The 26,729-nt window shown below is 30.8% G+C and overlaps 1 protein-coding gene and 1 pseudogene across 1 annotated transcript in view; both read left to right on the forward strand.

The window, feature by feature from the left end:
• The window catches only part of RASA1 (RAS p21 protein activator 1), a 94,235-nt gene that overhangs the window by 30,917 nt on the left and 36,589 nt on the right, over nucleotides 1-26,729 (forward strand). Inside the window, exons 2-8 of the mRNA XM_039875016.1 lie at nucleotides 9,274-9,426; nucleotides 10,388-10,523; nucleotides 11,385-11,455; nucleotides 15,245-15,362; nucleotides 18,431-18,462; nucleotides 22,358-22,410; nucleotides 24,532-24,682. Of these exons, the coding sequence (XP_039730950.1) occupies nucleotides 9,274-9,426; nucleotides 10,388-10,523; nucleotides 11,385-11,455; nucleotides 15,245-15,362; nucleotides 18,431-18,462; nucleotides 22,358-22,410; nucleotides 24,532-24,682 (714 nt within the window). The remainder of the gene's footprint in view (nucleotides 1-9,273; nucleotides 9,427-10,387; nucleotides 10,524-11,384; nucleotides 11,456-15,244; nucleotides 15,363-18,430; nucleotides 18,463-22,357; nucleotides 22,411-24,531; nucleotides 24,683-26,729) is intronic.
• Nucleotides 10,594-10,714, forward strand: LOC120612723 (uncharacterized; annotated as a pseudogene).

Consider the following 26,729-nt stretch of genomic DNA (forward strand, 5'->3'; position numbering starts at 1 on the left):
TCTACCTAATAGCTTGGATGAGTGGATTGATGACATGAAATGAGAAGCAGGAGAGAAAGAAGAGGTTAGGAGAAGGAAATGGAAAGAATGATGATGAGGTGATTTTTTTTTTTTCTTCGATGTGTTGGGTTTCAGTTGTCTATTGAGATATCCAGATTGAAAGGCCCAGCAGCTGCTGGAAATGTAGATCTGTCCTTAAAATCAACTGGAGAGTTAGGAACGATTTACATTGGTAAATACTCTATATTTTGACACCAGATGAGTGCAATGAATATTTGACCTAGATTACATAAGTAGCATGCACCCCTTTTTATTTTGGAGATATGAAACAAAATCTTCTTGAATATTCAGTTTTTGAGGACATATTTGGGAGGTAGGCAGCATCAAGTTTCTAAATTATTTAAAATATAAAGAATTTTATTTTAAAATGGATATATTCTGATTTTTATATTTACTGTCTTCATAAATAAGCACAGAATCATGTTGCAGTTCTTATTAATGGCTAATAGACAAAAGCTTCCTTTTTAAAAATCTCATGTTTTTAAAGAAGTATGTGATCTGGGGTTTAGAGAGAACATCTCAGTCTGGAGTAAGTATAGAGTACAGTCTGGTATCTCATGTTAGAATGCTTGATATGGGAGAGGGTTGAACAACTTCTGTTTGTATTTTATATACTACTAACAAGCAACAACTTAAGAATAACAGTCTTATTTTCCATTGTTTTTATATATTAGTAATCAAGCAAATTAAATACTTCCTGGCATTTATGGTTATTTGTTTTGTTTAAGACGCAATGTGGATATAAAATACAGTACACTATAGGTTAAAAAAAAAAACAAACAAATTTTAAAAAATGAATATGTAGGCTGATCTTTTGATTTCTATGGATGAAAGTTCAAAATTTTAATCAAAATTTTCTATGGCTTCTTAGATAATTTGTAATTTAATTTATTTGTAATTTCATTATAATTTAGAAAATGAGGTAGCAGATATTCAAATTTATCAAAATAAGAGATTTTAAACTGACATTCTTCTGGATAAATTTCAGTTATTAATGTTTACTTTCTTTGTATTGGAATGTCTTGAGACCAGATCTATTTATTTGAAAAGACAGGCTAGAAGAGTATAAATTTAAAGCAAATATGAGGCATAATTATTAGCATATGCCTTAGTTTTCCTCCCTTTAACACATGTTCTCTGAAATATCATTGTTCTGGCCATGGTACCTACTTGATGAACACTTCTTTCTTTGGGTGGTTACTGTGGTTATTTTATTGATTGAGGGCCTTTTGGTTTCATAATGTACTTGAAGAAGTGTAAAAACTAGTAGTGAAAAAAATTATCAGCTTTTCAGAAGTCACTGGTTAGTTCATGCTGTTTTCCAGGTAAGCAGTAAACAGTTAAATTTGACAATCACGAACATACTTCAAACCTAAACTTCATCTTCATCTTTCGCTTCTCTAAATTCCGCACCTCTCTCCCTCAAAGGTAGGTTGGAGGCTTTTGTGGTGGCCTTTCAATGACAAGTTGAATAGTTTGTACTTCATTTGGTGATAGATAGCCATTTGTAGGCTTTTTGAGTTATTAGAGTGAAATGATTAAGCCTATAGTTTAGGACGGGTCTATTAGGAAGATGATCTTTCCACAGTTGTAGGAAGGGTAAAAACAGCATGAGCAGAAAAGAGGGCCAGACCTAAAGTAATCAATGAGGGAATTAAAAACTAGAGAATAATTTGTATATTGCATCTTCAGTGATATTAGAGATACAATACACAAGTTGGCAGTAGTTTTGTGGGTAGAGATAGTAAGGAATCTTAAGTTGCTTTTGAGATTTAGAGTCTGAACACTAGGAAGGAAGCTGGTCCATTAACAATATAGAGAAATAGAGAAGAAGAGGGATGTGTGTATGTTTGTGTGTGTATATGGTGGTAAAAGTAGTTGCAATTTTTCAGATTTGGATATATTCACCTTAAGGTGAAGATTCTTAGCAGGTACTTGTTAACTTAGGCCTGAAGTCTAGGAGGAAAGCCAGGTTTAGAGAGAATAATTTGGGTATTAGCCTCATAAAGACTATCGTTTGAGCTATATGATATATATTTCCATGAGTAAGAATAAATAGAGAAATAGAAAATTCTGAAGAAAGAAATCCATAGACAACACTTTAATTTTAGGATGACCTTTGGCTCAATTGTATAATGTTTTCACTTTCATTTAAAAAAAAAATGTTATATAGGAAAAACACCTTGAGGAAGCACAAAGGGTTAAAACCAGTGTCTAATAAAACAGTGCCTAAAATATAGTAGGTACTTAAAAAAGATTTCTTAAATGTATAAATGTAATTTGGTTGGGTTATAGGGGACATAAAGGAGAATAATGGGCATGTCATGGAGAATTTTGAGTGCTATGGTATAATACCTGTCCCCCACTGTAGGTACCAGATGAGAGGATAGATCTGCGAATATTTTGAACTTTTAAAATGTTCTTGGAGATATATTTCTGTTTGAGGAACTGAAAGAACTTTCAGCCAGTAAGTTTATAAGTCTGGTCTAATTGGCAAGCTTATATTCTTTTCATCTGATAAGAATTAGACTTGTAAAGTATATTTTGAAAGTTTAAAGTATTTTTATGTTCCTATATCTGTATATAAACTACTTTTTTTTGCCTGTACTTTTCCCTCTGCCTGTGACATCTTTCTCACCTTCTCAGTCCCTTCCTTCCTTTGAATTAGTTGCTACTCATCCTTTGTTTCTGTTTAGCCATCAGTTTTTTTCAGGAAGTATATACTAAAATCCTAAGACTGATATTTTTCTATATGACCTCATATTCTGTTACTTACTTGCCTGTTCTCTATTCTCCACTAGATCATAAACTCTTGTTATGGTGTTCTGTGGTTTAACTTGTTTTTCTACCATGTAGCACAGTGTTTGGCGTATAGTTTGTTGGAGATGGACTAAATAAAAGACAATGTTTGACTAAAGATTACTTTTAACCTTCAAATTTAGTGTTTTAAAGGTATCTATCTTAAAATACAGATTAAATGTTTTGGCTGCAGTAGGTAGCCAGTGAATCACCATATTGTGAAATTTAAAAAAAAAAAAAAGTTTATTTTTAAATAAAGTTTTGCTTCAAGGTAGTTTACAGCTATGTTGCAGCAATGCATTGGACCAGATGGCCACAAGTCATTTCCTTGTCTTATTTTTATGCACTTACTGGTTACAACACTATAATTGTCAAAGTTCTAAGAAAAACTGAACTATATGAATTGGTAGTTTTGGGGGAATGAAATTACATAGATGAGATTGAGGATGTAAGGTAGGAACTGATATTAGCCTCCTGTTAGTAGGTATTGTGCTTTTTCTTATTCTTATTTTAAAAGTGTTTGATTAGAGCATAACATTTTCAGAGAGTAGCTTTTCCTGCCCTTCATTATCTGTTTTCTAAGTGATGGAAGTGAAGGGTAGTAAGAACAAGAGTTTGTGGAGTGCATTTCAGTATAAACTTTTGCCTATATAAGCATGGTGTTGGTTCCCACCTTTCGTGTATTAGTCTTTCCATGGACTAAATTTTTGGATGGATAGAACATGTGACAATCCTCTTTCATTTGAAATAACTTACCAGAACAAAAACCTCTTTTGAACTCGAAATATGTTACCTGTGGCAAAAGGAAATAGAATGTTTGCTCTTATTTTGACTTAATTTGATCTGAGGTATATAACTAAATACATAAATACACACACATTTGATATTTGCCAGAAACACAAATATACTCAAAATATCTCACATAATATGTGTATTTCTTCTCAAGTTTAAGTGATATAGTTGGTCTAAGGGGTACTACACCTATTATGCTTAACCTAGTGGTTGTTCAAGTGAATTTACTAGTAAATTTACTAGTAAATATGAAAAAAGACCTAATAGAATCACTTAGCATAAGGTATATTTTGTTTACTTTCCCCTTCACATTGAAAAGTAAGTTTCTTTTTCTTATCATTCCAGATTGTATGACAGTAGGAACTATGTTTGTTAAAAGGAAATATGTGGGCTTTAGGAGAATATAGTAGTTTTAGCAAATTTATATATACATGTCTTACCAACCTGAAATAACCAATTTAATTTCATAAAGGACAAGCATGTGTAAGAAAATTTGATTAGCATCTTTGAGAATTACAGAAAAACTTTAGAAGTTTGTAGTATGATTGAGCACACAGTCCCAAGTGATTCTGGTTACAGAAGAGATTTCTTGGCAACTGAATTTCTGCATGTATATTTCTATGTAAGAACTTTGGTGAAAGTGACATATCTAAGAGGAAGAGCATAGTGGAAAGTAAAAGTGATCTGCTGGGAATGTCAGTTTAGTTTCCTTTTTAGAAGAAGGAAGTCTGTTGATGGAAGCACTATTTTAATTGTTTTCTACTGTAGTAGACAGTTTCCATTTAAAATTGTCAAGTTTTAAATAATTGTGTAGTTTGAATGAAATGTCTGTATTCAGACCAGGCTGTTTCCTGTATTCTAAATTCTAAACTATATTCTATATATAGATTTCTGTATTCTTCCTGATTAGGAGAGACCATCTAAAAAGCACAAAGGCCCCTCCCTCTTAGGGCCTTCAAATGTGCTCCCAATAATATACAATATATATTTATATAAAAAAAATTTATGTGATTCCAAATTTAAAAGGAAAATGATTTCAGCAACTTGTCTGTTATTGTTGATTTATTTCATATATATAGTTTCATCTTAGATACTATATTTTAGGTAGCGATTGTGTAGTTTCTAAGGAAATGAAGTCAAGGGACTCCATATCTGTCTGTTACATTTCTCAACAAAAAATTGCAAAGCTAGCTGAAAAAAATATATTTCTTCTTTAATTTCTTGCTTTCCTTTTCTCATCTTAGAAAGAGAGAGAGAGAGAGACAGAGAGAGATCGATTTACTTTTAAATAGGAGAACACATTAGATATATTATTAGAGTGTTTAGTCACTTTAAGTCACAGTATGTCAAATGCATACTGTCCTTACCATTCTCCAAGGAATATATTCACACTGGGAAAGAATAGAGCCATTTGAGGGTTTCCTTCTAGAGTTGCCAGGAAAAATGGAAGAATTTCTAGTGTATAATACTATGGTGCCTCTAGCACAAATTAATTTGTATGATCTTTAATGTTCAAAAACGGAGTTTTGGGAAAAGGAATTTCTTTTTAAAATCAGTGTTTTAGCAGAAACCAAGATTGGTTTCTCTTGTTCTCTTCCCAAAATTAAATGGAAAGTAAACAAGACTGGAAAGTAGGAAGATAATTGTGGCTTAGTTGATTCACAAATTAATCATCTATATGCAACAGTAATACGATTTGAGATTTTTATTGATGAAGTTGTATTAATCAGTTCTGCAGTCTTTCATGTGTATATACGTATATAATTTATATATGTATTAGTTAATTTAATAATAATATCAACCCACCCTTCTATGAAGTATAGGTACTGTTAGAATACATCTTATATAGATGAGGAAACTGAGGTTCAGAAATTAATTGGCTCACATTTGTACAGCCAGGTGGCAGAGCTAGGATTCATAAGCAGTGGCTCCAGAGACTTTACTCTTAACCATTATACTATACTATAACCTTGTAGTAGTACTTTTTTTTTTAATATTTTGCTTTGAAGGAGTTCAAGACAGTTATTTAATTGTTCTGAAGTTGAGATGGAGATTATTTTCCCGGTTTTACAAGTTATGTTAATGAGGTGCAAAATGTAGTGACTTGACCATAGCTTTGGAGATGGTTTCTGGTAAGTCTTAGTCTCACCAGTAGGCTTAGTCTCTTTTGAAGAAGTTTAGAAGGTATCAGTATGGCCATCCTTCTTTGAGCTTTATCAGCCTAAATTGTTTTCATATCCTTTTAAACAAAGATAGCAGTCCTCAAAGATCAGAACTTACTAATTGTGGACATTAAAGAAGAGATTTTTTTTTTTTTTTAATAGCCAGAGAGGTCGAACTGAACTTCTAAAATCTTTTTTAACATTGTTTTATAATTAAACAATTCTTCCTTCATTCAGCAGTTACTGTTATAATTAATATTACTATGTGTCATACTCAGTCTGTGAGTTAAAATTACCACAAATATAAGTAGAGTAAAAACATTTAATTTAGGAGATTTAACCCATAGATATTTTGTAATCTCATATTACACTCAGAACCTTCATACTATACTCTAGTTATTGTATTCCTTTGAAGTATTTAGATTCCAGTTGCATTTCTTTCTTTTTTTTAAAAAAAAATTTTCTTGGTAATAGTTACCACCAAAACTACCATTAAAGAAGTATAATAAGGCTTTGACTGTAAAGACTTAGAGAAATAATGTGAATGATTAAATGTTTTCTTTCATTTCCTTATAATGATGCCTACTGTAACTATTTGAACAGTGAGAAAGTGTACCATTTTTATTAAACTGAATCTTAGAGACAGATATCCACTAGGGAAGTGTCTCCTCTTAAGGAGCGTTGTATCTGTGGTGTGGTGGTATATTTTGAGAAGGCATATTCCACATTACTTTTTATATAAAATGAATTATATTACAGATTTCAGAAAAACAGCGTTTTCTTTGCTACGGGGTTTAAATAGAATATATAATGATTCTTTATGAGAAATTGCCACTTAGAGACTCTGAATCTCCTGGAAGGTGAAATGTTTATCAAAAAATCATAGGTTAAAAGATTGAGAGGCATCGTTTGAAAGTATATCCAAGGACTAGTGCTCAATGGATATAGAGCTTTTACTTTAGGTTCTGTAAATCACTGAATCAAATTACATCATATTGGATTTGTGATTTATTTATAAAATAGTTTTAGCCGCATATCATGCTATATGAAATTTAAATGAAATCGTTTTTACCTAGTGTGATACTTATGATTTTTTTATTAGCCAGTGTTTAAATGGGATGCAGATTGTGCATTGTAACAATTTAATTGGTATGTTTTATGCTTCAGTAGTAGCTTTAAAATACCTGTGCATATACTTTTAAAATGTTTTTGTTAATATGATTCACCCTGATAATTTGAAGTAAACAAGATAATTCAGGAAATTCTGAGTTTTAAGACCATTTTTTTTTTTTTCTAGAACAGGTTGATATTTGTAGCAGAAGGATATTTTAAATACTTTTGAAAATCAGATCCAACTTTACATATGTGCTTATAAACCTATTGTTGGATAATTTAATTTCAGTTTATAATTGTAATCAAGAAATGACAGGTTTTACTTTTGGTGTTTGAATCTTAAGAGCTTTTGACGTGAAGGGAATCGCTAATATTCAGGAAACAGTTGTTTATTTAGATTAATGCCTCTACCTTGAATTTTAATGCCCAAATCTTATAGGGAGTACATAGATGTAAAAGCTGAAAACCACAAATACTTCTTTTATATATCAGTAAAGGTCTTTAGTTAGGTACTTATTATAAATTAGTAATTGTGTAATGCCTCACGTACCTCTGTATTGTCTCATGGTGAGTTCACAAGATGGAGATTAGATAAAATCTTTTAATCGACATTTTGCATAAAACACAACAGAAATTTAAGAAATATCAAGTACACAAAAATAGGACCTTTGCTTAAAATTGTCTTTAATTTTTCTTTGATGTGTAAATCTGCTCTGTGGCATAGCTCCACTGCTTTAGGTAATAAAGAGTGAACCAGTATTATATTCTAAGGATGTCTCATATATTTTCACAACTAAATAAACTTCTAGTGTGGAATTTCAAAATTTTGTCCTGATTCTATATTGTTAAATTTTAGCTCTTTAAGGAACTTTTAATGATCATTAGTCTAAACTTTTAAGACTAAAAAAAAAAAAAACTTTTGAAAGTTAAATTTACTTGAGTAGCCTCAAAGATAATTGTTGAATTGAGACTAGAATTTTAGAGGACTGCAATGTTGATTATTCTTTCTTTACAAGTATGTTTTTCCTATTAACTTATAATGAAGCTCCACGATTAAATTTTTTATTATTTTATTTCAGTCTTATGCATAGATTTCCAAATAAATGGATTGGTTTTTAGAAGAAAACTAAAAATAATTCTTTCAAGACATTTTAAATTTTTTTAAAAAAATTAACTAAGGAGTCAAGAATAGTAAGCTTTCATTACAACAAACTTACAAAAAAAGGCATAATAGTCTAGTAGTTGTAACTAAGTTATCATTAGATATTAACTATATGAATGTACTATGAATGTCTATTGTTTTCTTCTGAAGGTTTAATTTAGATTATAAGTACCAAAGAATAAGTTTGGATGACTGACATGTTACAAGTGCAAAAATATTTCATAAAAAGTACTTTGTAGATTTGTTACCATGACCATATGAAAATTCCAATCCGTTTCTAAATATGCTTCTATTTATATCAATCCAAGAGGCTTTTGTGGGCAGAGATTGGTAGCATGGAATGATGCTAGAGTTACAGCCAGTCATTTTAGCAAGATTATCTGGGAGTGGTAATATGGTAGGTAGAATATAGTTAAACTGAGAACAGAAGAGTTAAAAGGAGAAAGGTAGTATTTATTTCCCATATGTTTAACATATTTGAGGAGTCGAGTTCAAAATGTGTGGTTATGGAGTAGATCATTTTAAGACCAAAGGGAATAACCAGCTTCATGTCGAAATGGGAAATTAGAACACTGGCTGTTAGACAGCATCGTTCTATTTTCCTATTCTAGGATGAGACACTAAAATAGAATAAAGTTATGTCTTAGTTCCTTAGTATATAGAGAAATAATAAAATAATACATTTTCATTTGTCCATCTTACTCTTATTATTCTAAGTAAGGATCTGATATTTTAATAAGTATATCTTGAACAGATAGACAGTCTTGGAGGTTGAGAGATCGACAAAAATAGAAAAGACTCATATGTGAGATGATTAGGCCTGAGCTTATAAAACAAATTAAAAACTGACCAAATAAATTTTTTTGAGAGACTGAGAAGTTAAAACCAATGGAGTTTTGGAAGAGGGAGCAGAGAGGTAGATTAAGATAAAGGTCAAATATATAGTGATGGAAGGAAATTTAACTTTGGTGAACACACAATGCAGTATACATATGACATTATTGAATCGTGCTTTTGAAACTTATAAAAAAAATTGAGGTGAAATTGGAATAACTAGTTCAAAGTAAGATCTAAATGTTTAAGTTTCATGTAGATATTTATAACCTCTAGTAGCATGTTTTTCAACTACCAATAGTAATTTTATGGTTGTTGTTTTTATTCTAATGTCTTAATTTTTTCTCTTAGGTGGTATCATGGCAAACTTGATAGAACTATGGCAGAAGAACGCCTCAGACAGGCAGGGAAGTCCGGTAGTTACCTTATAAGAGAGAGTGATCGGAGACCAGGGTCCTTTGTACTTTCATTTCTTAGCCAGACAAATGTTGTCAACCATTTTAGGTAAGTCTTTATTTTCTGTTATGAGGCTATACAATATAGCTATTTTGCTGTCTTATTTATAAAAATACCTGCTTTAATAAAGATGAACGAGTCAGTGACATTTAAATAATGGAGGAGAGACAGATTTAATCAGTGATTTAGAGTAGATATTGAATGTTTACATTTTTGTTAAATACAGTATTATTGGGCATTACTGTGCCCAAGTAAAGTTATCACTTTTAGAGTATAAAGTATATATTCTTTACATTATAAGAAAACTTTGAGCAGTAAAGTGGCAATACAGAGTAATTGAAAATACAGGAAACCATTTTTAAGACTCAGTATTTGTGCCCTTTAGTTTCAGTGTTCTGAAACTTTGAAAATGTTCATTTCAATTAAATGGGCATGTAGATTTTTAAGTACCAGTATACAAGTCTGTATAAATATATTCACATATTTCATTCAATTTTTTTTTTTGTTGGAGAGATTGGAAAAAATCTAGTGCCTATAATGTTAACCAATAAAATGTTTGCCCTTAATTTTTAGATCTTAAAATAAGCTTTAAGAGTACTAACATACTACATGTAGAATGTGAAATTATTATTATTCTCTGTGTAAATGTTTCACGAGATCTGTAAGCTACTTTTAGCCAGAGAAAACTTACTGAAATTGCTATTCTGTCTTAAATATGGAAAGTGAGAAAAGGTATCTGAGGATGGATTTACAAGTATTATAATGAATTGTGTAATTGATGTTTATATGATATGTATCATATTAGTGCGTACATATACATTTGTAAAAGAAATAACCTCAAACAATTAACATGATAAAAATATTAAGTGGTATTTTAATACAGGGATGTAGTTAAAAGAGTATTGAAAATTATGGATTTATAATTTTATGGAACTTGGTCTTCACAATTGTCTCTAAAGGTTTTTGTTATACTGTATTTTTTTCTTTTTTCTTTTTTTGGTACAAATAGGATTATTGCTATGTGTGGAGATTACTACATTGGTGGAAGACGTTTTTCTTCACTGTCAGACCTAATAGGTTATTACAGTCATGTTTCCTGTTTGCTTAAAGGAGAAAAATTGCTTTATCCAGTTGCACCGCCAGAGGCAAGTAAAACTTTATTAATTGGGTTAGCTTTTGTTTAATTTCTTGATGTTTATTTAATATAATTCAAGAGTCTACGGCCATGCCACCCTGAACAAGCCCGATCCTGTTTGATCTTGGAAGCTGAGCAGGGTTGGGCTGGGTTAGTACTTGGATGGGAGACCACCTAGGAAGACCAGGTGTGCTGTAGGCATAAAAAATAAAAAATAAGGGATTGTAAGCCGACAAGGTCCTTGCAATCTGTGAGGTCAACCAAGGGTTGCCTCACCTAAAATAATAATAATATTGCCTCACCTAAAGTAACAACAACAACAACAACAACAATAATAATATAACTCAGGAAGTATTTGTTGCATTAAATTTTGATTATGGTTTTGTCAGAGCAAAACTGACAGTTTCTTTAAAAAAGAAAAAGAAATTTTTCTGTGATTTTGTATTTAAGTTACCTGATTTTTAAAAATAATACTATATGGTGATAGCCTAACAAATATTTTTGAAAAATGAAGATTAATTACTGATATCGTAGTGCTAATACTGAAATTGCTGCAAGATTCTGAGATGCCTTCTGTATCATCAAAGTTAATTTATATGTTCCATGTAGTTTATTTCAAATTCAATAATTGTTCATAGTACTTGATAAAAACATATTGGTTATACTGTTAAAAGAATTTCTGTAAAAACAACAACAAAACAAACATTTCTAGGCTTTGAGTATTTAGAGCCTCAGTAAAAAATAGTTTGAATGATCCTGTGGAGTTTATAATGTGAATTTTTATTGGCTTTCATTTTGTGCGAACATACCTGATTTGCCTTTGACATGAAAAGGTTATTTATCTTTTGTAAATAATTTTTATGGTTTCCAGCCAGTGGAAGATAGAAGGCGTGTTCGAGCCATTCTGCCTTACACAAAAGTACCAGACACTGATGAAATAAGGTATTTTATAACATATAAGACTTTGAAATTTATTACTTTTGGACCAAGAAGGTTTTGAGATTTAAGGAAATAACATGCAGCAAGGTAAAAGTGCCTTTAATATTGAGTTCATTGTTCCAGTACGTTGGCTTCTCTGTTCAGACTGTGGATTTGAGTCAGAGTGGCCACAGTGAAGATGACAGGAGAAATAACTTAGTTTTTATTAGACTATCGCTGACAAAGTAAGATGTTATCTTATATTCTGTACTCTTAATTTAATTTTTGTTTCTACATGACATTTATGCCTCAACTGTAAATGCTACTCAAATGATAATTAAACTTCTGTTTTACATGATGGATGAATAATTTTAAGTATTATTAATGATATAGAACATAGTAATTTTTTTGTTTTATTATATCTATATAATTTGATTATATAATTTGATAATTGTCAAATTATCAGTGTGTTTCTATAAGCTATTTAAATCTAGTAGAAAATTTTGTTGATCTTTTTTCAATTATAGTTCGGAAAATTTATTTCTTACTGGTAAAATTTTAAGGCTACTTTTGAATATAGAGTTTCTCATTGAAATCGAGCAGCATTTAAAATATAGTGATAACTTTTGGGAGGTATTAATGCATTTTGGAAATACAATATTTTATACAATGAAAATTCAGGTGTCTGGAATGTCAAAATAGGAATTTCATTTTTATATAATTGTCTTCAGAATAATGACTTCTTAGTTCTTATTGACATACCTTTATTTGTGACTAAGATTGAAAAGTCAATAAAAGAAAGAGACGAAATGTATATAATAAAGAAATTACAAATTCAGTAATTTTGGATAATTTGTTAATTCTCACCTAGGACAGTAGTTTATAAAGTGTGATCCATGTATTCAGAGGGTCTATGAGATGAAAACTATTTTCATCATAATACTGACATCAGTTGCCTTTTTACTGTGACATTTATGCGGATGGTACAAAAGCAACAGACGGTGAAACTGCTGGTGTCTTAGTACAAATCAAGAGAGTGGCACCAGACTCTACAGTGTTCTTCACTGCCACGCACTTCAATGAAACACACAAATAAGCCAGTTTCACTTAAGAATGTTCTTGATGAAACAGTAAAAAAATATTTATTTTACTAAATCTCAACCCTTGGCTACACATCTTTTTAATATTTTATGTGATGAAAAGGGAAATACGCATAAAGCATCTTTGCTGCCTAACAAAGTTTAATGTCTTGAGGAAAAGCAGTGAGTTGAGAGTTGAATTAGCTGCTGCTTTTGTGCACACCGTTTTTACATAAGAGAATGACTGACAGGCAAACTATGGTTATTCAGACTTGAGTATTTGACATTTTTGTTGGAAAAAGAACAAAGTGAATCTGTTATTTCAAAGGAAATAACTGGCAGTATTTGTTTCCAGTGACAAAATTTGAGCTTTTAAGCAAAAATTTGAATTTTAGAAACACTGTATCTGCCATCAGGAGTTTGACAGCTTTCCAAATACTTAATGACTTTTTGATGAGAGTGATGGTAATATTTTGGTGAATGTGATATTTTGATAGTGTATAATGTGTTTACATCTGGAAGATACACATAGCTCAGTGAACAGCTATTTTCTAAATGATCAGTGGTGATGTTACTAAATTATGCACAGGTAAAAGATTCATTCAAAGTACGAGATAGACAAACAAATGTTATTGGAATGGGTACAGAACATTCATTGATAAATAATTTTACATTTCACATTACAACTAACCTTCAAAAAAGTACCACTTGCTGAGTTTTTGGTGTGATATCTATAATTATCTGAAAGGCTATTAAAATATTCATCCCTTTCACAACTACATATTTGTGTTAAGCTAGATATTCTTCATGTACTTTAAGCAAAATATTATTGCAACAGATTAAATGCAGAGACAGATATGAGAATCTAGCAGTTTTCAGTTAAGCCAGACATTGAGATTTGTAAAAATGTAAAAATGATATTTTCACTAAAGTTATATTAATTATAATTATTCTTGATGTTACCATGTAATGAGGTGGGCATATTATTATTTTTTAAGGAATTAGTTAATATTTCATAACATTTTAAATTTGATTATGGTAAATATCAGCAGATATAATTCATGTAAATAAAAATGTTTTTAGAGTACCAATTTTTAAGAATGTAAAAAGGTACAGAGAGAACTTTTCACAATTGAGAACTACTGATCTAGGAAGATGAAAATTTAAATAAGGTTTAAAACAAGATTTAAACAAGAATGTCTGAATTTTAATTTGATATCAATATGTATGAAGTTATGAGTCTTTAAAATTTGCATTTACCTTTGACGGTTTTTTAGGTAAAAATATCTGAAGATTGATAAGATTTAACAAAGTACTTTTTAACCTGTTTTGGGGAACAATGCAAAATAATGCAGAATGAATCTTATGATTATATTGTTTGTGCTAGTAAGCTTTCATTGTTTGTGCTAGTAAGCTTTCATTTTTTGTGCCATAAAGTTATTAGTATACCAACAATAACAGAAGTAAAAAAACCCAAAAAACTCATGAGTACTTTTGACCAAGGAATAACACTTGTTATTTCTCATTTTTATTTGTTCCTTTGTACTCCCTTTTTACTAATTCATAATTATTTTTTAAATGTATTTATTTATGTGGTTCTAGAAAGGAATAATTTACTTGGTTAAGTGGTAATGTCTGCTACCATTAAGCTGGTAAAATAATTGGTTGCCGCTAATAAGAGTTGTAGAATTAAGATAGAATATAGTATCCTATGCTTATTCAAATAGAGCACATCTAAAGTATTGTGTACGTTTTCTGTTCTTCAATTCATCCAAGAAACAGTGAAGCATAAGATATCCTAGGAAAAAAACAAGTTTTCTAAGGTCTGAGAAGAGGTTATTTATTTAATAGAACTTTGGTTTGTGAGTATTAAGACCAAAAGGAAAATTGATTCTTAAAAATGTGTGAGAGAGGTGGATATAGATGTAGGGTCAGTAGTAGCATCCAACCAGTCTCGAAACCTTTAAGCTTTCAGAGGCATTTAAGTCTAAAGGGAAAAGTTCAAGGAATTACTAATGGTTTTATATTCACATACATCAACAACATATTACTCCTGTGATTATGTAGAGGGTGAAAACATCTAGATTCCAATGAAAAGAAACTAAATTGTATATGCATCTTTCTATTCAGAAATTAACAAAAACAACAAAAATACAAGAATGCACTCTCACAATATATTTCTTGTTAGCACTTTTAGAGAAAGAATGCTATACTTATTGGATCATGGACATCTGAATGAATTAAATAAAACCTATTATTATAAGCATCTGCATAATGCTAATTGTGCTTCAAATAAACTTTTCGTAAAGTAACTATATCTTGCATATGTGTAATGACATGTTTATAATTTTAAATCTAACCTATATCTGAAAGAATAATAACATTAAAACTTAAATTTTCAATATCAATTTCTTGGAGTTACACCCCCAAAGCCTGTAATACATATATAATCACTGTTTATAAAAATTTGAATCTAACAATAATCCAGTGATGTATGTAGATAGTGCAGGTACCTTTATTAAATCCATTTTACCCATGAGGAAATTAAGATTCAGGTTTTTCAGTGTCTTCAAAGTTTTACATGTAGATAATGCCAGAAAAAGGACAAAAACCTCAGATATTTTTTAGTCTCTTGCATTTTCCAAAATCATTATCTCTGTGGTGTGGTACATGATTATTCACATTTCCATGTTTAAAGTTTTTATTTTAATAACTTTATAATTGCTATTTTCAGTTTCTTAAAAGGAGATATGTTTATTGTTCATAATGAATTAGAAGATGGATGGATGTGGGTTACAAATCTAAGAACAGATGAACAAGGCCTTATTGTTGAAGACCTAGTAGAAGAAGTGGTAAGTTTTTTTTTCTCTGTCTCAGAATTCTTAATATATTGTAAATTTGTGCAACTTGTCTATTATCAGGGAAATTAGCTATGAATATATTTTTTCTATGAAAAATCTCAATTCATAAGTATAAGGAATTTTTCATTAAAATGTATTTACTTTTAGTAAAAGAATTTATTTGTAAAAAACATAACTAAGCTAGCATATTTTTATCCCTAGCTGCCGACTTTCAGGTTTTCATGAGATTCCTAAGAATTAAAAATGTATTAACATTTGTAATTATTTGTATTTATTTGTGTCTGCTTGGTCTTCCTCAAAATGATGCTATGTCCAACTGATCACGGAATCACAAATTCTTTGTCTTCCAAATATATGTATAATTTTCTAGTAACCTTGGAAAAACTTAGTTATGTTACACATACATTATCACAAGGTTCTACATTTTGAGTGTTCCCCTTTCTTTGTCATAACATACATACTATATTATCAGTAGTCTTATCACACAATATAATCATGTTTGTGCATTTTTAGATAGGAGGTCAGTCATTATTCTAGCAGCATTTGCATTTCAAGCCAATACTCAGTATCACTAAAACATCAAACAATGTATTACAATGTTGCAATTCACCTTTCCCTTTCATTTGTCCAGTGAAATGGAATGGTTTTCTGTTATCTTTCACAACTCTCAGAGCTACTGATTTTAAACTATGCCACGAACCTTGGAAATATGTTTTGAAATTTGTGCTCTGATTATTGTTACAGGAAGATAGCAGTGGAGAATGTTTTTCTTTTCTGTTCTCTTGTCTGCCTATTCTGGAAGGCAGATCTTGATATGTAGAAGTAAAATATGTGAGACAAAGTGGGAGGAATTACTCATACTCATAGTCACATAGTTACTTAGTAGAAGAGCTGGGATTAGAATTCCTAATCCCTAGATTAATATTCTGTATTCTACAATAGGAGAGATATTTATCCCATATAGACAAGAAATGTTCAAACTGAAGAATCTTACTATCTATATTCATTTTACTACAAAATTTTAGTTAAAACTTTTATATTGGATTTTCCTCTCCCTGCTGTAATCCTTCTTTCCCCATTATTCTGATTATTTAAAGTAATTTCAGTATAATTGAACTTTTCTTGACCTCTTGGAATTCTGGGTCATATTTAACAAACTTTAACAAGGAAAGTTATCCAATGAGTACAGAAAAAAAATTTATGATGCAGTGACACCACCTAACATCAGTACAAGGAAAGGAAAAAAAAAGTTCACTCACCTTGGTCTGAGTGAACAATGCGATGTGGCTGCTAAAAATGAATATAGTCATACTTTGAATTAACAGTGGACTAGTTTCAGGTTTGAGTTATATAAATGGTTTTTACTCTAACATTTAGAGTAATTTTTCATAATAATCTTCACTGGAACATACATTCCTTGTAGATAGAAAAGTCATTCAGAGATTGTCTGGATTTCAGTCATTCAATTGACGGTGGTGGTTGGATTTAAGGAGTTTCCCACTCTGAAATTCTAATTACCGTTCTCAAAGCACATTTATACTTTTATATCTTAACTCTAGAATGTACACTTACGACAATTTTTGTCTGATTCAGTGATATATCCACATTGCCTGGAATAATGTCTGGCGTTAGTAGGCATTCATTAAATGTTTGTTGAATGAATTATTGTCTCTAAGCCTGTTCTTTTCTCTCTTTCTTGACATTCTTGCCCTGCTAGAATGCCTTGTAAAATTGATTCATCTTTGTCAGTTCAGCTCAAGTGTCGCCCCTTCTTTCACAGAGGTTTTATGCATTCCTAAATTCTCTTAGGCTAAATTGTTTCCTCTTGTGTTTCCATATAGCGCCTTGTTAATTCTTCATTCCATTGATTGTATTAAATTAAATTATTGTATGAACCTCTTCTGTAGAGATTAACTTTTTTGGGTCAATGATAATGCATTTTGTTTTTATGTAATTTTCTTTATCTTTTTTCTTTTCAAAATTTTTTTAGCATAACTGCTTTGTAATGTAATAGACATTCAGTGGGTGTTTTTTAGTCTGGTTAGGTATTTGATGAGGGAGGACCAAATTGAGAGAAGTAAATCTATGTATATTTAGACCATTTTTCTACTCTTCCCTTCGTTATTCAGTGAAAACTCAATGTCAGGTACTGTGCTGGGGACTAGGACTACAGTTCCACATATACTCAGTGAAAATTATATGCCTAGCATTGTAGTAGTGTTTATGGTGGTGATGGCTGTTAACAAAAATTGGCTAAGAGCTTAAAATGCTTATAGTCGCTGCAATAGAATGAATAACCCTGACATTATCTTAATAGGAATATCAAATAGAGTAAGGTAAAGTTCAAAAGATGATAAGAGAAGGTCAGCTTTTCTATTCAAAGTAAATGTTTTAGGGACTCATTGTCTCACTGAGGAGGTGACATTTGAGACAGATCCTGCTTAGATGGTTTAGGTTTTAACTAACAGATAGGAAGCATTGAGTGGAAAGGACATTTTAAGTGAAAAAGAACAAGCTACAGTGTTGGGAGAATGTAGATTAACAAATAGGTAGGTAGTTATGTGCGACCATGGTATAGATCCCTAAAGAGAACTGGTAGTATGAGACAGGAAACATAGACTTGAGTCATATGATGAAGGATTTTGGTTGTAAACTGAGGAATTTGTAAGCAGTAGAGGGGTATTAAAGGTTTGGTTTTTTAAAATTCGTTTTTGTTTGGCTTGGTGTTTCTTAATGCAAGGCAGAGTTGGAAGAAACTGATGAATCCAACTCGAAGTGTTAGGATGGGGCACAGAGGTAATTATACTAGTTGGGCTACTGTAATGGTTTAAGAAAAGGGGATGGGGAAGGGCTTGAATTAGAATAATCACAATTAGAGAAGAAGAGTAAGGGGTTTTGGAAGGACATTTCTTGAACAAAAATATCTTTTCTTGTATATATATAAATAAATATGAAGGGCAGGGTAGAGATATGTATGAAGATATGATTTTTATTATCTTTAATAAGAATAGATAAATAGTTAATTATATAAAATACTGTCTTAATGTCTTCCCCTTTAGGGCCGGGAAGAAGATCCACATGAAGGCAAAATGTGAGTTTATGTTAATTATTAAAAGGAAAAAATATATATATTGTAAACTTAAACTTTCTAATTGGATAACTTTGGCCAAAAAATATTTTAAAAGAAAATTGATATTTTGGGAGCTGACTTAAACATTTTTTTATTTGGTTCAGGAACTGATGTCTAAATATTTTCTTAAGGACCTAGCGATAATCTTTAATAAAAGTGATTTATACCTGTATATAACTCTTTTATCACCAAAGACTTTTCAATAAATGTTACATTGATAACATTATGAATCACAATTCCTCACATTTTCCTTTATTTTCTCATTCATTTGTTTATAGTATTTCTTGTTTTCATTGCCACATCTTTTATGAATTTTATGGCTTGGGTGTTTTGTTTTTTTGGGATAGAGAACTTTTCCCCAAGGTCATGGTTCTTCACCATGTTAATAAAATTCTGCAAGGACTTTCTTATAATCTTTTCATGCTGATTTTAAGTATCTTGTAAGGTCTCATTCAAAGACCAGATATTACTACAGCTACTACTTGCCACATTCTTTTATATTCCAGAAGTTATTAGCTGTAACCAATAATCTCTTAGGGGAAGTTACTCCATGTGGCGTTTCAGCTTTAATATTATTACTGTCCTAGAAGATCTTTAAAAAAGTGTTCTTTCTCATGCCTTTTGACATTTATTTGTATATATTTCCTTTCAAGGGTCTTAACTCTTAATCTCAATTCTATTTTACTCATATTATTTTAGTAGACTGTTAATCTGCTATCTTTTCAGTGGAACATTTTTTTCTTGCCATCCTGTAACATTTCTAGATGGAATTTAAGGCTTGCCTTTCTAGTGTTTATTTTTAATCATTGGAACATAAAACCATTAAACTGAATACTCCACTTGCAGTCACCTTATTTAGTTCTGCACTCTTCTTAAGTGGAATATATGAGATGTTTTTCTGAGTTCATTTTCTGTGTCATTCTATGCAGTTGCCAAATAGGCTCCATCAGTGAGACCTTACCTTGTTGACTATATATTAGTTAGTCTCCCCACTACCTCTGTCAGGAATTACTAATCTTAATTAATGCCTAGAGGTGTCTTAAAGATAATGTAAGCAAATGAAATGGGTCAGGTGTATATATTCTCATTTTTCTTAAATTACAATAATCTTGATCTTTTTTTCCCTCTTGATAGAGATCAAGGTTCATGGAACTATTTCCCTACTGTAAAAACCAACACCATAAGTGTAGTGATAATGGCAACTGGCACTCTTTACATTCAGGAAGACTGTAGGGAGTCAAAAACTAGAAAGGGTTTGCCTGCAGTAGGGTGACCACTTTAATTGATGCAAGAACGGGAGTCTGGTGTTGTGAAATCTTCTGTATTTCAAGAGCAGCTAGAAATCTATATTTTTATCCTTATTAAAAATAATAGCATATATTTACTTAAAATATATTTTAAAGCTACATCCATTTTTTTTATAGTGTAAAGTATAAATCGCACTTGCACTGGGAAATTTTATTTATACTGTTTTGATTGTTCAGTATTTTGAACTTTATAATTTTCTATTAGGCATTTAGCATAAACTAAATTTGCAAAAGTGTTGGTTTATTTTATGTATTTGTCGGCTCCCTGTAATTTTTTACGATGGAGACTGGCAGTGAAGTGTCCTCAGTAACATCCATGAGTGCTCTTCAAGACTAAATAGATGGTGCAACTTTCTTTCAGTTCCCTAGTTCCATGATATAGGTGCCAAGTTATAATAACTTTATCTTTTAAAATATTCCTTGAATGTGTGCCTTCTTCTCAATCTTAAACAACCATATTCTAGTTCAAGCTCTTTTCATCTCTTACCAGGACTTGATGTAGCAATAACTTCCAAGTTGTTCTTCCTTGATGCTTTAGTCTCCCCAGATCCTTTTTTTCCAATAATCAAAGTCATCTACCTGAAACATGTATCTGACTGTATCACTTTTTCATTTAAAAATTTTAACTGATTCTCTACAATCTTTACTGTAGTGGAGCCTAAAAAGATCCTCTGATCTAGCTCTCATGTTCTTTTCTAGTCCTGTCTCTTGTTTCTAGTATTTTACTCTCTAGCTTGTGGATCTTCAGATGGATAGTATTGTTTTTCTTCTTTTGCTCTAGTTAACTTCCTAGGCCAGAATTCCCCTCTATTGTGTTTGGTTAATTCTTATTTCAGCTTAAAGATTTAACTCATTTATCACTTTCCCCCAAAGTGGTTTTTTTTTTTTTCTTAAACACACTGCAGAATTGGTGCTCTTCTCTGCATACCTTTCACTGCACTTTATTATATTTTTCTACATTGTTTTTATAGTTATACAGCATTTGTGTCCCTTTTTCTTACTAGAATAGAGACTTCCTAAAAAAGCAGAAATTCATTTTTCTATTATTGGTGCAAACCATGTGCTTGAAATATATACATGTTACATAAAGATAATAAATGTCTGAGGAAACCCAAATCTAATCTTTTCAGAAAACAATATTGCTGATTTGTTCTCTAAACTCCCTTTGTCGCTCCCTCCACCTTTATATTCCTCCTTTTCCCTTTATTCTAGCTATAAAAATATAGGATTGGTCTTTGAGGTCATCTAATCAACTCTCTCCCAGAATACAGAAATCCTGTTCTAGTATTTGTAGTAGATAGTAATATAGAACTGAAAGAAAAGAATGTAATATAGAACCTCACTACATTTTAAGGCAGCCTGGACTGCTTCAGTTAGCTGTATATTTGCTTTATATTATTCATAATTTGCATTGGGAGCCCCAGGAGATCTGAATTAGCAAGTTAATGGTTAGAATAGAGTTAAATAGAGAATTTAAAAGTTTTAACATTTCATTCATGTGAAAAGGTAAAACTTCAGTTATATTTTAATACTTTGCTCAATACTAGTATGGATGGCTGAAAACAGTGTGAATAGTCTCTAACCCTGTAACATGGGATTTTAGAGCACATATATGTTTTAGTCTTGTAGTGTTTTTACTTTCTATCTTTCTCTTTAAGCCACTATTAATTGTAGACCCTAAGAATATATGCAAAGTGCTAGGATGTTGATCTGTAATTGTCAGTTGGCATTAATGTGTTAATCAGCAAGATAAGATAATAGTCCTTCAGGTAAACTAGAGATTTTAAGTAGTTCAATCACTAGTAATTAATTTTTTAAACCAAATAGGTCATTTTATTTTAAGGTAAAATTTAAATACTTTAGTTATTTATTATATGCTATGGATCTTGACCATAATGGCATTTATGATAATTTATAAAAGCTTATTTTAAGTATACAGAATATAAAATATTCTAGCATTCTAATTTGATAGGTCATTTGCTCAAATAGAATTGGAAATACTGTCATTCTTTTCTTTCAGTTCTTGATGATGGTATTTTTCTCATCTATTTAACCTTATTTTCCGATTTTCAGTAAAGTATGAATCAACCATGTTGATTTTATTTGAAGAGAGAACTTATAGAGAAATTCACTTTGAGAGAAATATGAAAAGAATTAATTCACTTTTTCCCCCCCTGGATAATTCTATAATGGGTTCTTCCTGTACCACCTTTCCCTCCTATTAAAAAGAAAGAACAGTAGGTATGATGTAAGCATATAACAGTTTGTCATTATTAGGATTAAAATCATTGCTGTTTTTGAATTGGTAATTAATATGGAAGTTGTAGTTCATACTAGATAGTCCGTAATTTTTCTATATTTTGTTGAAATTATGCATGTTTGCTAAGTATAGTAACAAATGTAAAGTGAATGAAATAATTGTATTGCATTGTTTCATTCATGTGAGCTTGAATTACACCTGTTATGTTGTTGGTTGTTTAGTTTTGATAATATAAGGGCAAAAAAAGGCTCTTGATTTACATTTAAATTTAATTTGTTCTCTTTTTAAGATGGTTCCATGGGAAAATTTCCAAACAAGAAGCTTATAATTTACTAATGACAGGTACTCATATATTCACTTGACTTTTCTAATGTCTTTATTTTAAAAGAATAAAAAAGTGAACCAACCATTTATCATGTATTTTGCGTCTAGCATTCATTTCATATTTATGCATATTGTAATTTCTTGCCCAGCACAGAAAAATTGGTGTCTTTCTTTTTTAGTCGAAAGCATACATGCAGTATAAAATTCAGTGAAGTATTTTTTCCTTCTGCCCCAGGCCCCTGTCCTCTTATGCAGAGGCAGCACCAGATGAGAATTTTTTTCTGTGTTTCTGAAGTTTTCTGTGCCAGTATCTGCCTTTCGCACCTCTAAACACACCCCTTATACATACCTCTCCACACACACAGGAACATGCAACATACTTTTTTTCTTATTAGATATGTTTTGGGAGATCATTCATATCTTCATATATAAATTTTCATTCTCCTTTTTAATGATCATGAGCTTTCCATTATACAAATACTGCGATTTATGATCAACCTCCTATAGAGAAATATTACGTTGTTTTCCATTTTTTTGCTCTTCAGCTATAGCAAATGTTATTGCATTTATCTTGGTGTATTGTACAGTTATATAATTGGGCCTTAGTTAAAATATATTAATTTTAATATCCCCCAAAACTGCAGTTCAAGAGATATGCAAAGTAAAAATTGGCTTGTACTGTGGGTTAGTTATTTAAAACAAAAATCATCCTGTCATCATCCTAACTAAACATTTAAGACTGCATTAATTTAACTGTCAAATATTTCTGTAGTAAACCAAACCTTATTAGGATCTGAGACATGTTTATGTGTAATCTGTAATTTAGAAATTCTTTGAAAACAACCAGAGTTTAATAGTTTCTGTATATGCCGAATAAACTGATTTTTAAATATGTTATCTAAGTTATTGTCTTAAGGCATAAGGCATTGCATTTCAGTGTAGTTAAAACTGCTCTTTTGAAAAATTTGAGGCAGATTTAGAAATGTCCAAATTTATTGTAGAGATGTAGGCTAAGTAGGTTAAAAATAAAGAACACGATAATGCTGTCTGGTAGTGATAGAGACCAAATGCTTAACCAAAATGGCATGCTATCAACTTTCAATGGAACCAAAATATTTTAGTGAATTTACTGAATTTTGAATGTTTGTTTTTAAATTTGCACCATCATATACTTGCACTCATTCTTGTTTTAGGCATGTAAAGTTCAAAAGAGCTAAGCTTAATTTGCTTACATTAATTTTTTATTTTCTTTGGGTTGTATGCTCTTTTAACAATCTGGTGATTTTTCTCCCCTGAAAAGTATACCTAAGCACTTGCATGCACAATTTTGCAGTAATTCCTGTTCTTTATATTGAACATGAAATTACTTGATAGTAAGTAAGTGTCATGGATAGATAATCAGACTAGTAGTAATTTACATAAAAATTACATCTGATATTCTAAGTGTTCATTGTGCTGTCCTAAAAGCAGTCAAGTTCTGTTCTTTTAATGTCAGTAGGACTTAAACAGAGAAAAGGCAAAAGCATCTTAGTGTTGAGTCACTGCCAATTGAAGATATCAAAAAAACTTCTCCAAAATTAATATGAAAATATTTAATATATGATAATTTGCTTCTACATAACTTTTCAGGACCAAACCTATTGAATGAAATATAGTGCAAGTATATTTTTATAATGTACATAGATACTTCAGCTATTTTGAATATGCCTTTGTAAGCTTTTTAATGTTTAATGAGAAGCATTGATAAATACAGAGTTCCTAAGCAAAGTTCACTGTAACTTCTTTAAACTCTTCTTATTGAGGGGATTTACAAACAGATGGTGGCAGTTTTAGCCAGTATACCCTAACTGTGCTTAGATTATTCTTTCCAAGTTATGGTAGGCATAGACATTATTAACCAGGAGTCACTGCTGCATACTTCTGCCCCATATTTTTATACAATGAAGAAAAGCAACATCATGGATGGTTATGACTCATAAACCAGAAAAAAAGTCTTAAAATTGCCTTCATTATAAAACAAGTTTCTGGTGAAAATTAGCATATGTTTATGACTTGTGAATATAGTTTGTAATTATACTACTTGACACTTTTTTTTTATTTGATAATTAAGGAATAAAACTAACGGCTTCATTTTTATAGTTGGCCAAGTCTGCAGTTTTCTTGTGAGGCCCTCAGATAATACTCCTGGAGACTATTCACTTTATTTTCGGACCAGTGAAAATATTCAGCGATTTAAAATATGTCCAACACCAAACAATCAGTTTATGATGGGAGGCCGATATTATAACAGGTAAGTTGTGAGAAAGTTTTAGTTATCTTTTACTTTTGCCAAAAATAGTTGAGATTTCAGTAATATAGTATATCAGTTTCAAAATGAAAGCTTGACTTCTCAAAATTTTAAATTACAAGACCTTTAATATAACTTAGTGTAGTACTCATGTGCAAGAATTCTTTAGCCAGTGTCTAATATGAATATAAATTAATAACTTGTTTCCTTCAAAGGTAATTTATATAATTTTGGGGAGTTATTTCTGCATAAGCTATTTGCAGCAAATTTGCTAACTTATGTATTATCTGTAGGACACCAAAACATCTAACCGAAGAAAAGAAAATATATTAGTCTTTTATCAATGAGACATTTTAATAGGGAAAAAAGCTCCTAAAGAATAACCTGAGACTTACTACAAATGTTACCATGTAATTGAGTTGTTTTCAAGTTGATATTTCTTATTCGTAATTATTGGTTCCTACTTCTCACCTTTAAAGTTCTAAGTAAACTATTTGCTTGTCCTAAAATTCAGAATGGACTTTAGCCATTTGATTAAATAAGTAATCTGATAGAGAAACCATATGACAGAATGTCAGATGTTTTCTTCTATGTAATAGAAAGTAAACTTTCATTTTACTTCTGAATATAAAGTTTTCCCCATACTGGATAATGCTAGAGTAGCATTGTTTTCCTTTTTTGAGGCTTGCATAAGTTAAATGCAAGTTAAAATACCATAGCAGCATTTCCCATCTCATTTAGAATTTCAATTACAGTTTGACCTTTGAGTATATAGTGACCCAGAAGCTGGTTTATGTGGAAAACAAAACATAACAACAAAACAAGTTCTAATTGCTTTAGTTCAGTGGACAATTATAAGACATCAAATGGAAGATGTGAGTCTAGACAGTTGAATTCTTTTGCACAGATCATATATAAACTACAGGAGTACCTTCTACATTAGTCTGATCTAGACATCCTTACTGAATATCTAGCTAGCTGCAATTTGAGCTCTTAGTGAAGATAAATTAATTTTCCCATTATCTAGTTTTCTAGGGATTTGGAATATATAAAACTATGAATTTAAAACATATATTCTTAATTGATTAATGTTCATCTTGAGACTTTTTAAAAATAATTTACATAGATCTATTTTGGGGAAAGTTTATTTTGTTTATTGACTTAAACTTTCTTATAATACACATCTTGCAAAGATAATTCTTCCTACATAATGGACACAGTCTGTAAGGTATATAAAAGTAGTTTTTTGTTGTTGATAAAGACCAGTATGAAACTGGAAGAAAGAAGTATTTGAAATATATTTCTTTCCAAATTATTAGTCTGCTTGCAAAATGCTGACTTAAAAAATTTTAAATATATGGTAATTTAGTGTTCGCGATCATTCTTCAGATCTGACTTATAGACTTTTCCTTCTCAGTGGATATGTTCATCTTATAAAGCTTTTTCAAATGAAAGTCAGAAATTGTGTGAATTTGATGCCTGGAAAATAGCAGTTTTTATAATTGTTTTGGAAACACATATTCCATTTTAGCATTAATATCAGTAATCAAGTAATTCCTAAAAAGATACACCTTTGTGATTATCATTGTTTAGACATGGAAGGGTAAAGCTGGATTATTCAATAAATCCATTTAACAGAGCCATAATCTGCTGTCTCATCTCCTCATTAGCTCTACATTAGTCTCTTGTTAAAGAGAGGTAGCAGTTATGACTATTTCCTTTAGAAACAGCTTTGTTGAGACATAACTTTAATGTTCCTATAATCAAAATTTCATAAAAGTAGTAGATGCATATAACAGCAAATATAATTCAGCAAACAGTGTTTACGACTAATCTACTTTGTGAAATATATTGCACAGATCCTGTACCTATACATAGAGAAAAATATACTGTTCCTACATATTAGTGCTCAGGTCTACTGGTAAGCTGACTGATAAATTAAGGGGTGTACAAATATACATAGGAGAATCAGTGGAAAGAGAGTAGTTCAAGTGGTAGTGCAAAGATAGTGAGGATTTTAGACCTTGGAGATTACTAACATTTATGTAGG

Source organism: Pteropus medius, unplaced genomic scaffold (genome assembly GCF_902729225.1).
Source record: "Pteropus medius unplaced genomic scaffold, Ma_sr-lr_union100, whole genome shotgun sequence".
NCBI classification, from domain to species: Eukaryota; Metazoa; Chordata; class Mammalia; order Chiroptera; family Pteropodidae; genus Pteropus; species Pteropus medius.